At 40.5% G+C, this 14,173-nt stretch overlaps 1 protein-coding gene and 2 pseudogenes across 1 annotated transcript in view; 1 reads left to right on the top strand and 2 right to left on the bottom strand.

Annotated features, from left to right (window-relative positions):
- Nucleotides 1-1,566: 1,566 nt before the first annotated feature.
- On the bottom strand, nucleotides 1,567-1,685 carry LOC112469819 (annotated as a pseudogene).
- Nucleotides 1,686-2,073: 388 nt separating this feature from the next.
- On the top strand, nucleotides 2,074-3,347 carry LOC102882500 (annotated as a pseudogene).
- Nucleotides 3,348-10,114: 6,767 nt separating this feature from the next.
- The window catches only part of CHRM5 (cholinergic receptor muscarinic 5), a 71,249-nt gene continuing 67,190 nt past the window's right edge, over nucleotides 10,115-14,173 (bottom strand). Inside the window, exon 2 of the mRNA XM_006920525.2 lies at nucleotides 10,115-11,884. Coding sequence (XP_006920587.1) covers nucleotides 10,206-11,804 — 1,599 coding nt within the window. The 5' untranslated portion in view covers nucleotides 11,805-11,884 and the 3' untranslated portion in view covers nucleotides 10,115-10,205. The remainder of the gene's footprint in view (nucleotides 11,885-14,173) is intronic.

The raw sequence follows: 14,173 nt of genomic DNA, 5'->3' as shown, positions 1-14,173 counted from the left end.
GCGGGAAGGGGCGGTGCAGAGAAAGAAAGAGAAAAATGAGAAAAGAAAACCCCACGAAACCCAGGAGCCTTGCCTTGTACCTCATCTCCTGCTTCAGGTATACATCTACTTATTTAGTAAAGAATGTGTTGTGAAGCACCTATACTATTATGTGTGCCAAGGGTTATTAGGTGAGAGGACAGAATGAAGAGCAAAATAGCATGAACTTCAGAGCTTAGAATTTAGTATGAGAAATACACAATCAACCAAACACATACAGATGTGTAATGAAAACCTTTATATATCCCCCAAAGACAAATTCAAGGTGCTATAAAAGCTCATTACATGGAAACCTGGATGAAAGGGTAGAGGGCAAATGTAGGACCACTTTTCTGAGAAAGTGAACTGTGAGGTAAGATGAAAGGCTAGCTGAGGCTGAAAGAAAGGGATAAGAGTGAGGCGCTTCCCAGTCTGAGCTAAAGTGGGAAGGAGGTCAGCTCTTGCAGGAACTTAACGTATAGTTGGAGCACTTCTAGAAGAGGGAAGAGTACGTGGAGAGGTAGGTGGAGGCCATCCAGATGCATTGCAGGCTTAAATTCCCTTATCTTCCCAGGAACACACTTTGCTATTGTCACCTGGCAGTGACTATGGCTAATCAGTCTCTGAGCAAACTTGTATGTGAAAATCACTGCCAGAAAGCCTAGAATCTTGAGGAGAAATCTCAGGGTCTCAGAAACTTTGAGATAATATGTTAATTGGAAGAAAAACAAGACTTGCTCCTTGCCTACCTCTAGTCCAACCTCAAATCTTTAAATATGTGGCCCGGTAGGGGTCTGTGGCATAAAGATGGCTCATCTTTCCTTTTGTGCTCTTTGAAGTTCGTGGGGATTGGTGGGAAGGAGGTTCCTGCTCTTCTTCAAGACCTCTCAGTGGGCTCTTAATTCCTGGAAGGCTCTTAGCCTTCCCACTTTGAACTGGCTGCTCTTGTCTTGAACCTGAGTCTCTTCTGTGTCCACTGCTTTATGCTGTATGTGTGGGATTATATGTATTTGATTTTGAAAGTGTCCCTGCAGGACTCTTCTGATAACTCCTCTAATTTCTACATTTCTACCTGACCCCTATATTCTTGAGAAGTGTTTGGATTATGGAATAGGAAGGTTAGGCTATATCCAGACAGGCCAAGACTCCTTTCTGAAAGGCATAGCATCTTGGCATGTGTCCCAGGAACTTGGAACCAATTAGAAAAAAAGACCAGAGGACTGTGCTCCTGGAGCTTCTAAAGGGAATGTTGGATGTAAGCCACATTCATTTTGTCACTCTTCACTCACCCTTTCTCTTCGATCATGTAAGGACACTGCCTTTTACTGTTTAGACTCTGGTGCTAGCTTCCCCTTCAGTGCCAAAGAGCAGAAGAAAGGAGGTCTGTGCTTGGGGAGAAGAAGAAGAAGAGCCTTCAGCCTTCACTGAAGTGATTCTCTGTATTATACTTGTTTTTTTTTTTTTTTTTAAGCAAGGCAACCCTTGGTTGACCTCACATATTGAAAGGACCTTGTCAGTTTACAGTCCCTTATTTTTTTTTATTTTTTATGCCTACAGCACCTGTTCTTCCTAGGTGGTCTCCCATTCAAGTACTAACCAGGCCCAACCCTGCTTAGCTTCCGAGATCAGACGAGAATTGGCTTGTTCAGGTTAGCATGGCTGTAGATTGTATTGTACTTCTGTCCCTCCTTCTATTAGTCTCTGTCCTTGGAGAGCAGGGACAGTGTCTTATTCCCTTTTGCATCTCTAAGGTTCCTACATAGGTAATTCCTAGCTGAACAAATGAATAACCAAACAAAGGAGGAATCAGGTTGCCTGGACGGTGGTTCTGGGATCTAAGAAGATGGTGAAGGAAAGAGGGTGCAAAGGTTTGGGACATTTGGTGGCTCCAGTGACAAGTAGAGGAAAGGAAAAAAATGATAGTGGATAAAAATGAAAAAAAAGTTACTGATTTTGAATAGAAGTGTTTCACTGTGGAGCTAAAAACCTACATGCTCTCACTAACACTTTTAAGAAATTGGTCAGGACCAAGTTAATGGTCCAGCCATCCTGGTTATAGATAATGAATAGCCTAAGGTTTTTATTTTCATCTCTTCTAAGATTTAAACCTTCGGAGCCCCTGAGAGATGATGCTGGAAATTTAGGAAGGCAACTTTCCCTTAATGAATTTCCGAGTTGTATTCCCAGAGAGCATCCTTTCAAGCTAGGCCCCAGATGTGTGGGACTAAAGCCTCCAGAGGTGCTCCTTACAATCATAGAAGGAGTTTTAAAAGTCTGGTTCCATTCCTTTAGTTTCCTGTATTTTCTAAGGCCAGAAGAGAAGAGGCAAATATGTAATTGGAAAATACTAGATAACTGTCCTATGCCAATCAAGACTGCTTTGTTCTGCCAGGTCTCTGTGATGGAGTTGAGGACACTGGCTCTGAAACCCTTCCCATTTGATACTACCCAGCATTGGTCAATAGTTCATTCATCTGTAAAATAGGAAAGTGCTTTTCTTGCTCGGTTATTGTTGTAGGCTGAATTGTGTCCTTAAAAATGATATGTTGGAGTCCTAACCTCTAGTACCTCAGAATGTGGCCTTTTTTGGAAACGGGGTTTTAATAGAGGGAATCAAGTTAAAATGAAGACATTAGTGTAACCTAATCCAATATAACTTATAAAAAATGGAAATTTGGATACAGAATCGGATATGCACAGAGGTGAAGAGACAGAGGGAGAAGATGGCTATCTGCAAACCAAGGAATGCCTGAGGCTCCCGGAAGCAGGGGAGAGGCCTGGCACAGATCCTTCCCTAGTGCCTTCAGAGGGAGCCAGCCCTCTGGCACTTGTATATTATACTTCTGGCCTCCAGAACTGTGGGATAATAAATTTGTTTTTCTAAACCACCCAGTTTGTGGTACTGTGTTATGGCAGTCCTAGGAAAGAAATATAGTTATTTTAAAAAATGGTCTTTAGCTCTTTTGGCTTTTCACTTCCAAGATGACCAAAAAAAGAAGGAACAATGGTTGTGCCAAAAAAGGCTGGGGCCATGTGCAGCCTATTCACTGCACCAACTGTGCCTGATGCGTGCCCAAGGACAAGGCCATTAAGACGTTCGTCATCGGAAACATAGTAGAGGTCGCAGCCATGAGGGACATTCCGAAGCAAGTGTCTTTGACACGTAGGTACTTTCCATGCTGTATGTGAAACTACATTACTGTGCGAGTTGTGCCATTCACAGCAAGGAAGTCAGGAATCGCTCTCCTGAGGCCCCGAAGGACTGAACACCCCCACCCCGATTTAGACCTGCAGGTGCTGTCCTGTGGCCTCCACCAAAGCCAGTGTAAGGAGCTAACTCTGAAGAACTATTCTCTGGAAAAAATTAATATGGAAATTTTACTTAAAAAAAAAAATAATAAGCCTTAAAAATCTCTCTAAGTATTGATTAGTTCTTCTCAAATTCAGAATTGCAAAAGATGATAATCCCTGTAGACTAAACTATACTGGGTGCTTTTAACAGAGATGATAAAGGACACTGGTATGTGAAAACGAAACCTCCTTCCTACCAATCCTGTCCTCAACCTTCAAACAAAGGAAAGATAAGCCATCTTTATGCCACAGACCCCTCCTGGGCCTCATGGTTTAAAGATTTGAAGTTGGACCAGAAGTGGGCAGGGAGCAAGTCTTGTTTTTCTTCCAATTAACATTATCTCACAGTTTCTGGGACCTTGAGATTTCTACTCAATTCTAGGCTTTCTGGCAATGGTTTTCACATACCAGTTTGTGAAATCTATATTTTCTAATCTGTGTTATATTATGGATAGGAGCTCCCCATGTTAATTGTAGCCTTATGATTTTCTGCTTTTGAAGAACTTGAGTGGCTAGTCTGCAAGATGTGGACATAAGGATTGCCGAACAGTACTTAGCAGCTCTGTGTGTTTTAAAAAGTGTATGTCTGTACATAGAAAGAAAGATTATAAGGATAGATGCTGAGATATTTAGCAGAGATTATCTCTGTGTGGTAGAATTACTGGTTATTTTTTATTTGCTTATTTACTTTCTAAGTTTTCCAAGCAAATATGTGTTATTTTATTGATCATTATATTATAAAATATAGTGACTATAAAACAAAACCTAGTATAGTTTTTGTTTCATGTTCTCCTGGATAGACACTAGTTCTGGGTACAAAGGACCTGTCAAAAGATTTCCAACCATGGCAATCTAGTTTTTTAGGGGAGAAGAGGAGTCTTCCAAATCTTAGTTTAAATCTGTATTACCTTTTCCTCTTTGCTGTCTTCCAGCCTGTGATGTTTTCTACTGAAATCTACTGTAAGGTACAGTAGGGAAACTGGGCTATAGTCAGTACATCATGGTCAGTAGTGTCATGGATTTTGAAGGTAGCTGGTCTATAAGCTTATCTTTGGATATAAGTGGGACTGCTAAAAAGCACCAACTCCACAGCTAATGATATTGGGTGTAAGTGGGTCGAGTAAGAGTTGCTGTTTATTGAAGACAAGAGTGTCCTTCACTAGGACACCACTAGGGATGTGTTTATGCAAGATCACCGTCTCTTGAAAATCATTGCCAGGAACTGGGAAATAAAACTATTTGGAGAACTGCTCTTAGCAGGAGCATAAGGAGCATTCATGGGGGCATTTGGTGGTATGAGGCTTATTCAAGGGCCATCTAAAATGAGATTAGGACTTTTTTGACAAATAGATTGCCATAAGGCACACTAATGTAGATAAATCTGGATGATGGGTAAGGCCAGTGAACAGAGCTGGGTCTTGGCTTTTTTTCTTTTTTCATTATTGCAGGTAAACTTAAGGTGGTAGCCCACCACGCACACGCGCGCACACACAGACACACACACACATGCACACATACATTATTCATCAAGGGAGATGGGGGCCAGTGCAGTCCATTAGGAGGGGCACACATACATTATTCATCAAGGGAGATGGGGGCCGTGCCCTGCTTGATATGCCCTCTTTGATCTTAATATGAATATTTAACTGTCAGTTAAATATTCATAATTTACCCTGCTTGATATGCCCTCTTTGATCTTAATATGAATATTTAACTGTCAGTCTTTTGCTTATTGCTTAACGTCTCCAGAGTTGTTTAGCTTGTTCAACCTGTGTCCTTATTAATGGAAGCAATTATTGAACATAATAATTTGACTATATCCCTTCACTCTTAAGATGAAAAGAACTGAAACCAATATTGGAACTTTACTAAAAGGTTGTTTTTTCACAGTGATGTGGATGTTGTAATTCTGAAACTCTAAGGATTGAACAAATTGAGCAAATGGTGATTCTCACTGTTGGAGAAGGGCAATACAAATATGGAAAAAGAAGAATCCTCTGGTATAGGATTGGAATTGCAGATGTCAATATGAACTCATTGTTTTTAATAAGTATATAAATGTACATATTTCTTAGTTTCAGCCACTAAAAGCAATGAATACATCCTGAATCCAGATCTGAGTCAGGTACCATTCTCTATTTAATGAAACTAGGGCTCCTTGAAGAAATTGCTGATTCTTGGACTGGGGTACGGAGAGTAGAGATGAGCCTGGAGCATCTTATTGTACCAGGAAGTAAAGGAGTGCTCAAAAAATGTTCAAGATATGCCTAGGGGTCACAGGAGTCATCTTGAAGGGGCTCTCACTGCTTACATTTATAGCAATTGACAGTAATGGATTTTAACCAATTACTAAAATAAAAGTTAATGAGTCTGTGTGATAATAAGTACATAAATAAATAAATCAGAAAGAAGGAAAAGCATTCTTCACAGTAGAGTGCCAACCAATTGGCAATCATTATAGTATAACTTACTTGGATGAGAATAATAAATAGATGCACTAATTATTGGGTGAAAAACTGATGACCCACAGGAAATTTACATAGGCTTAAAATCTCTTTCCCAAAATTATTAATTGCACTGGAAAAGTAGTAAATTTATAGTGGAGAAACCTGAGGGGAGGGTTCACTTATACCAAGCGATCAATGTTAACTTTACCAACAACGGGATGAAACATCACGGCCTCCTGATGTGATTCATCGAGGATACAATATCACATGTGTGATACTCCCACCCACATCAAAACAAACAAATTGAGTCTAATGAGGAAACATTAAACAAACCCAAAATGATGTAAATTATTTTTAAATATTGAATTGAATGTCGTCTTAGGAAAGGACTATGTCATGAAATACAAAGGAAAGCTGAAGACCTCTTCCAGATTAAAAGGAGTCTAAAATAGTGACATAATTAAATGCAATCTGTGATCCTGGATTAGATCCTGAACTGGAAAAGAAATTCTTATAATGAACAACGTTTGGACGACAGGTAAAATTTGAATATGGACTGTATTACATAGTTATGTAGTTATTATGTAATATCATAGCAATATTAAATTTCCTGATTTTTATATTTGTATTGGAATTATGTAAGATAATCTTGTTCCTAATACCTACTGACGTATTTGGAGGTCAATGAACACGATGTCTACAACTTATTCTAAATGGCTGAGAAAAAATATGTGTGGGCACACACACACACACACACACACACACACACAGAATACAAATGTGGCAAAATGTTAACAGTTGGGGAATGTGGGTAAGGATAAGCGAGTTCTTTGTACTATTCTTGCAGCTTATCTCTAAGTTTAAAATTACTTTGAAAAAGTTTTTTTTATTTTCTTTTTGCTCCTTCCCTGATACTTAAAGAATTTATTTCTCTTTCTCCTCCCACTAGCAATCTAGGGTCATTATTGGGCAAGGGTTTACATCATCTCAAACTTTACTGGTAAAATGGCATGGGGGAGATGGAAATTATTATCACTTATAGTGGGTATGAAATGACTGGGGTACCAGCCCTTTCAGCCGTTGAAGAGGAAATGGTGTTCTTTTTTGTTATGGGGTCTGTACTAGCTAAAAGGCCGTAGTTTGAAGTCTGCCTAGCTCCCTTGTCCTAGAGAGAAAGGGAGGCATTTAATCACGAGAATCTTTTTAGCATAATTTCATCTTAATTTGGTCATTAGTACCTTGAGAGGAAAGGGGGAAATTGTAAAGGTAGCAAGAAGGATGTGTATCTATATGGTATATCAACTCCTCTCTTCTTAAAAGGCCAGGCCAATGCAAATAAGTGTGAGATTTCTAATATAGATGGACCTATCAAGCTAAGTTGAAACCATTTTCTTATGTTTTACATTGGACTATGGTGTGGTTAAATTTCTTTACTATCCAGAATAATGCTCGTACGACACAGAAAAGCAGTCCAGTTCCCACATCCTTTGCCGTAATTCCTGTATTTATAGTAGACAGCTGTAGATTCCAATTCAGAGGTTAGATACAGATTTCGCATTTACAAAGCTGAACATTAGCATTGCCCTCAAAGGACATTCGCCAAATGAGCAAAGCAGAGAGGGCTGGGAATACTGACAAAATAACCAAAAGTTGTACTGAAAACAGATTCTTCGATGAGCCATCAAATTCACAGCCTAGGAGAAACACAATGTTAGCTACAATGGAGCATCCATTAGGTAGCCAGTCAAAGCTGTACGTAGTTTACCGTAGACAGAGCTTGAGAGACTAGGGGCATAGAAGGTCTAAGATCTGAAATCAGCCCATGCCCCACCCACCCGCCAGGTCCCTGTAGTTTACGATTGGATTTGTTCACTCTGAGGACCCTACCAGAGGCCTCATGCCAGTTTCCCCTAATAGTTTAGGCATTTTTTCTTTTCTTTTTTCTTTTTCTTTTCGGTCAGTGACAAAGGGCATAAGTAGTATGCAAAATTGGTGGCCTCCCAAAGCCTATGATAAGGAAGCATACGCCTCTCAACTAATTTCACAAATGATGAACAAAAAGGCTAAGCCCCAGGCAATTGTGGAATATGAAAAGTGTAACTCCATCCCCCACCCCTCACCAAATTGTGTTCTTTTGTTTGAATTAGCTAGTTTTTCTCTCTCTCTGTAAACAACGAATGCCCAATGTGGGTTCAAAAGGCTATTCTCTGGGAGAGATTTCCATTTTTTTCATGAATCAAAGCCTTAAACTAAAAGAACCAACTGTTTACCTAGAGCTGGTGGAGCAGGTTTGCTCATCAAGTCCCACCCTGTTGACATCACTTATGCCTGGGAGTCTCTGTCCTGGAGAACGGAGCCAATTAATTAATATTCTCTACCAAATTCTTGGCAGGTGTCAACCTGCCCTACACAAAGGCTCAGCAGCTACATCGCTTCCAAGATGTTTCACCTCAATATCCAGTCCCTGCAGGGCTGGAGAGGTGGCCTGGGTTTGCACTGCTCTGAAGCCTTCTTGGGACTTCCCAAAGAGGCTGATTTGCTCTTCAGTGGTAGGCTGAAGCTCTCCTACACCCAAGTACATACCTAATTCCCAGGACAACTAAACTAGTTTGTTTGTTTGTTTGTTTGTTTTACATCCCCTGAGCAAATGAGGCTGAAAAAGAACTGGTGTCTATTAAGTGAAATGAAGTCTGGAGATTTTTAAACATACCGCAAATGTAATCAACAGGTTAAATAAAGAGCTTCTATATGACAGGAGTGCTTCATCTTTAAAATCTTTCTGTACTACACTGCTTTCTTTGTAGGTCTTTAATTATGTGCACTGTTTTTATAGTTTCAATTTCTTACACATTGCTTTAATTTTCAGAATTATCAAAGAAACATCTTAGATTCAGTTTATTTACATACACAGAGATTTCAATTAAATTTGGTTTTTAATAACCCTGATATTCTATTGTAAATTATGTAGATGACTTTTATTTTTACACATTATTGTGACCTACATTTTGTTTTTAAAGATGAGGCTTTTGTTTTTATGACCAGCTTCACTGGACCTCAACTGTACATTTTAGACTTCTAATCTTTGACCATGAATTTGGAGAGGAATGAAAAAGTAAATCCTTTTTTTTTTTTAGTAAATAATTTCTGAGCCATGATTGAAGGACCTATAAAAAAAGTAATAAAACTTTTCTCCTGATGTCACTCCATTTTTGGCTGAAGACTGCACAGTGACATGCTTGTGCCTGGGTGTGAATTGGAGTCTGGATGAGGGAAATTGGAGGCCTGCTGAAAGGCCCTGGAAGAAGTTTAGAAGCGTGGAGTGAAACCAAATTTGTTTTCCACATTTTGCCTCAGGTTTGCCTTGTGAAGGGTTTAGAAAATAAGACCTCTGAAAACAATTTCAGAGAACTATGATGAAACAGCCTGGGGATGATCTTTACCCAGTGAAGGGCTGTTTTACAGCTAGTTTTCCTAAGAGCAGAGCATGAATAAACGGGCTCAAATGGACACAAATAGAACACACAATATTTGTTTTGATAAAAAGAAAAAATCCCCCTGGTAAAAACTAAAATACTGCCTGCGGAGAGTTGATCATCTTTTTTGGCAGAATAGAGGCCCCTTTCTAGGAGTGGGTGTGATCAGATTTCAGGGTCTTTCCAGGCCCAGGATGCTGAGAGGAAAGATGGTTTTGTGGGGACCAGCATGGTTTCATTGGGTATCAGGCATTGGCATTGGTCATGAAAGAGAAAAGCAAGAGCTTCATTCAGATATAGGTACAGGAAAACATACCACAGGGCAGAACACATAATAGCTGTGTAATAAATACTTTGTAAATAAATACTGATCAGTTTATAAAGAGAGTCTTAGAAGCCGGTTGAATATCACTCTTGTTAACAGGTGACACTGACTTACATTCTTCCAATTCTCACTGGTATGAGACAACTTCATAGACACATACATATGGCAGGAAACACTGTGACAGGTTTCTACAGAGGAAGGTTTCCAACTGGTCCTTGCTGTTCCCCACAGGTTAGACAAAAGTTCCCTCAGTCATTATTCACTGTGACCCAGTGTGCCTCCTCCTTTGAAAAGCCGTGAGTCTGTCTCTTCAACAGCAAACTCCAGTTGCTTCAGGCGACCTTAGTCATAGATAAGAATCATTCAATATGGCATCAGTTGTGGCAGCAGTGACTCCTTTTTGGCCACAGACCTTGAGCCTTTACAAAATCCTTAGGGAGTCAAAATGAGAGATTTGGGTTTTTTTTTTTTTTAATTTGTTTTGTTTTGTTTTTTTTGTTTGTTTGTTTTTTTGAAAATAAACCAGAGTCAGCTTGCCCATTCTCAGTGGAAGTTGACATGGTCATTCTTTTGAGGGAAGTTATTAACTTTTCAGGGGAGCTTGCTGTTCCCCTGCCAGTATAACTTCTCTTCCACTTTTTTCTTTTTCCATTGGCAGAGAAGCAACATTTTAAAGGTCTTCCTGAAGGTTCTGTTGCAGAGGGCATAGCAAATGGGGTTGATAGTGCTATTGACATAGCACAACCAGTAGCCTAAGTGCCACAGGGAGACTGGAACACACTTGTCACAGAAGGTGGAAACCAGGACCATGATGTTATAAGGGGTCCATGTGATGATGAAGGCCAGGAGAATGGCACTCAAGGTCTGGGCTGCTTTTCTCTCTTTGACAAGGACCATTCTCTTTCGTTTGGTCATTTGATGGCTAAGGTTTGGATCAAGGCCTTTTGTTGAAGGATCCTTGGAAGCTGGAGAAGAGCAGGGCATGATTTTCACTTTGCGACAACCATTGTTGGTCTCCTGGGTCCCATCAGCTTTGACCACCAATCGGAACTTATAGGCCACACATTTCTGACTCCTGGGTCTGTGAGCAGCAGCTGGAGACAAGAAGTATTTTGGGGAGTCATAGTCATTTTTTTCAGTTTGACTTTTCACAAAAGTTTCCTTGGTCTCTTCAGCACTAAATTCTTCGCTTGGGCTTTCCTTGGCCTGACTCTTATAGACCACTTGGAAGACAGGGTCAGTGGTGGGTTTGTCCTCATCCTCTGAGGAGGGGTAGCTGCTACAGGTAGTGAGCTGCTCAGCTTTGTCCCATTCGGTGCTTGGGCCGGTGGCTTGGGATGGCTTCCCAGTGGTGGAGGTGCTCCTGCGGGAGGATGACCAGGAAGCTTGATTCCTTTCCCTGTGGGCCAGTGTGGACCAAGGGCAGCTAAAGCAGGACCTGAGCAGAGCCTTGTGAGCTGGCTTTCTCTTTGCAGTTTCAGCCATGGAGTCAGAGCCCTGGAGGTCAGCAAGGTCCTTGGTCCGCTTCTCTGTTTCCCGATAGATTCGGCAGTAGAGAATCGTCATGACAGAAACGGGAATGTAGAAGGCAGCAATGGCAGTGCCAAAAGTGATGGTGGGCTCAGAGAGGAACTGGATCTGGCATGCATCTGGTGGTACCGTTCGCTCTCCAACCAAGTACTGCCAGCAGAGGATCGCTGGGGCCCAGAGGATGAAGGAGATCAGCCAGGCCAAGCCAATCATGATGCCAGCCCTCTTTGGGGTACGCTTGGCCCGATACGTCAGGGGTCTTGTGATAGAAAAGTAACGGTCAAAACTGATCACCAGAAGGTTCATGACGGAAGCATTGCTGGCCACGTAGTCCAGTGCCAGCCAAAGGTCACAAGCCAGACTCCCGAGAGCCCAGCGTCCCATGAGGATGTAAGTAGTGTAGAGGTTCATGGAGAAGATCCCAATGATGAGATCTGCACAGGCCAAGCTGAGCAGATAATAGTTGTTAACTGTCTTCAGCTGACTATTGACTTTGAAGGAGATCATGACTAAGACGTTGCCCACAATAGTGATCAGGCTTACCACAGCAGTCACAGCTGCGATTGTGACGACTTCCCACAACCTGTGGCGTTCCAAAGGCTGGTGATTTACTGGGGTACCGTTGACAGTAGTTGCATTGTGGTAAGATCCTTCTTCCATCCTGGTGAAAGAATTTACATTAGGAGTAAGCCAGGTTCTAGACTGTTCTCTTTTCTATCTCACCTCTTTTCGGACAGCATCTGTAAGAGAGAGGAATATATTAGTTTCGCTTATCAGTATGAATTCCTTTTCCACTTTTTGTTTATAATTTCTAACAAAATATTAAATGTGTCCCCACGTATATTCAGAGCAAGTTGCTGAAATCTCTAAAGTCTTGATAACATTTTAATAAGGGCTTTTTATGATCACTAATGCCTGAGAGACTTCCTTGTACTTGAGGCTGCTGCCCTCTTGTGGTTCCCATAAACAATTTTTAAAAACGGCTGGGAAGATGAGGAAGGCAGAGGAAGAAGAAAAGAATTGGATTGTTGGAGAGTAGTAATAAGGGAAAAGCAGGTGATATTAAGGTACCTTAGACGCCAATGGCCTTCAGGGCAGACACTTTTTATGCTCCTGGTAATAAGTACCTAGTCTGTCATGCCCTGGGGAAAATGACAAGTTGCATCGACTCTATAGTCAAATTGTTAAATATTATTTAGTCTAATTATAAATTCAATTATTGAACATTACTGAGCACTGTTGTGAGCCAAGACTGTATTACAACATTTTCCCTGTCTTAATGCACAAACTCCCAGTGGATACCTGGTTTTCATTTATAGGGTGTGAAATTTGCCCCAGCTGTTGAAGATGATGACCCTCCTTCCATTCTTGGGCTATTTTGCAATGTCATAGAAGTGCTTTAAATTATATTTTTGTCTGATTATAAAGTAATATGCTCCTTGTAAAAATTTAAGCAATGTCAAAATGTATAACTTAGGAAACAAAAGTCTCCTCTAATTCTGTCTTGCAGAGGTAATCAATACTAACAGTATGTATTTTGACGGCTTTCCCTCATGCATATACTAACCAAGATTTTAATACAGCTATTTTTAAGTGAGTGCTTCTTTGATAACAGTAATTAATATAAAGATGAAAGATTTGTGAAGGACTGTAGGTTTTCATTTATATTTTAAACTTTTTTAAAAGATGTTTAAGAATCTCAAATTCAATATGAGATTGACGATATTGCCTTGTGACAGAAATCAGATTCTCCCACCTTCCTTATCTTGCACCCTTCTCCTTCACATCTCAACTAATGCAATCCAGTTTACCCATGAAATGTCCCGTGGTCCTTTTCCATTCCGGCTGCTACCACCCTGGTCCAGTCTCCTGGTCCCTTGTACCCCTAATTCCTTGGTGTTATCAACATCTAAAAGCTGGCAAAGTAAATCCCAAGGATGCTAGGTCACTAGGCAGAGACTCCCCGGCACCTGAAAAAAATCAGAGTTACTCTGTACCCAACAATTATCTGAGCAAATGCTTTCACAGGCCCAGACCTAAGTTGTACAGTGCAAGAGAGAGCCTACAGAATTTCCTTCTTTTCCCCTTTCTTCCTTTTTTCCTTTCATCCTGCCTTCCATCCTTCTTCCAATAAATATTTTCGACTGTCTTTTAATTCTGGACAGATTGTAATTTTGAGGATACTATGGAACAAGACCCAAGTGAGAATATAGATAAATATCTAGGGGTTGGTACTGGACATCTAACCCAGTCCAGTGAAGGTGGGAAAGCATGTCCTGAGGAAAAAATTTCTAAGCCAAGACTTGGAGCATGAATGGGCTTTTTAGCTAGGCGAAAGGGGTCGGTGGCGGTGGGGGAAGAGTGTTTCAGCTTCAGAGGGGAAGAGCTTGTTTGTAAGACCAGAGGCAAAAGGAGGCATCAAGTACTAGGAAGCCTGAGAAGTGAGAGATGAGACTAGAGAGGTGAGGGGTGAGGTGGAGAAGGAACAGGAGTAGACTTGAGAGAGAAGTATGCTTTCTGGGAGAGCTGTGTTAGCTATTTCTAGACTCCTCCTCTACTCTAAAGGTCATCCCAACATCCAGGGTCTTGGGGGCATTAGTCTGAATACACATAATAAAATAAACTGACTGCTTGCTGAGTTTTACTAATCAAATCTTTAAAATAGAAATAGGTAGTGTTTTAGAAGAATTTAATTTTCCACTTAATTTTACTAAAAGGTAGCAAGCAGTTTCTGAAAGATTCTGGAAAGTTGGGTGTGCTCATTCTCCTGGGAATGCACGTGTATAAACTGGCTGCTTATCTTCTCTGATCTGATTTCTTATTTGCAAAAAAAGGAAATTGGACTATGAGATCTAAGATACCTACATTTCTATGATTTTGTATTTTACATAATGTAATGGTTAATTTTATGTGTCAACATAAGTAGGTTATGATACCCAGCTGCTCGGTCAAATAGCAATCTAGATGTTGTTGTGAAGGTAACTTTCATTTTATTATTTCCATATTTATTTATTTCTTTATTTATTTAT

This window comes from Pteropus alecto, unplaced genomic scaffold, assembly GCF_000325575.1.
Source record: "Pteropus alecto unplaced genomic scaffold, ASM32557v1 scaffold86, whole genome shotgun sequence".
NCBI classification, from domain to species: domain Eukaryota; kingdom Metazoa; phylum Chordata; class Mammalia; order Chiroptera; family Pteropodidae; genus Pteropus; species Pteropus alecto.
The sequence above is the reverse complement of the archived record's forward strand: the minus strand, read 5'-3'. Positions and strand labels throughout refer to the sequence as shown.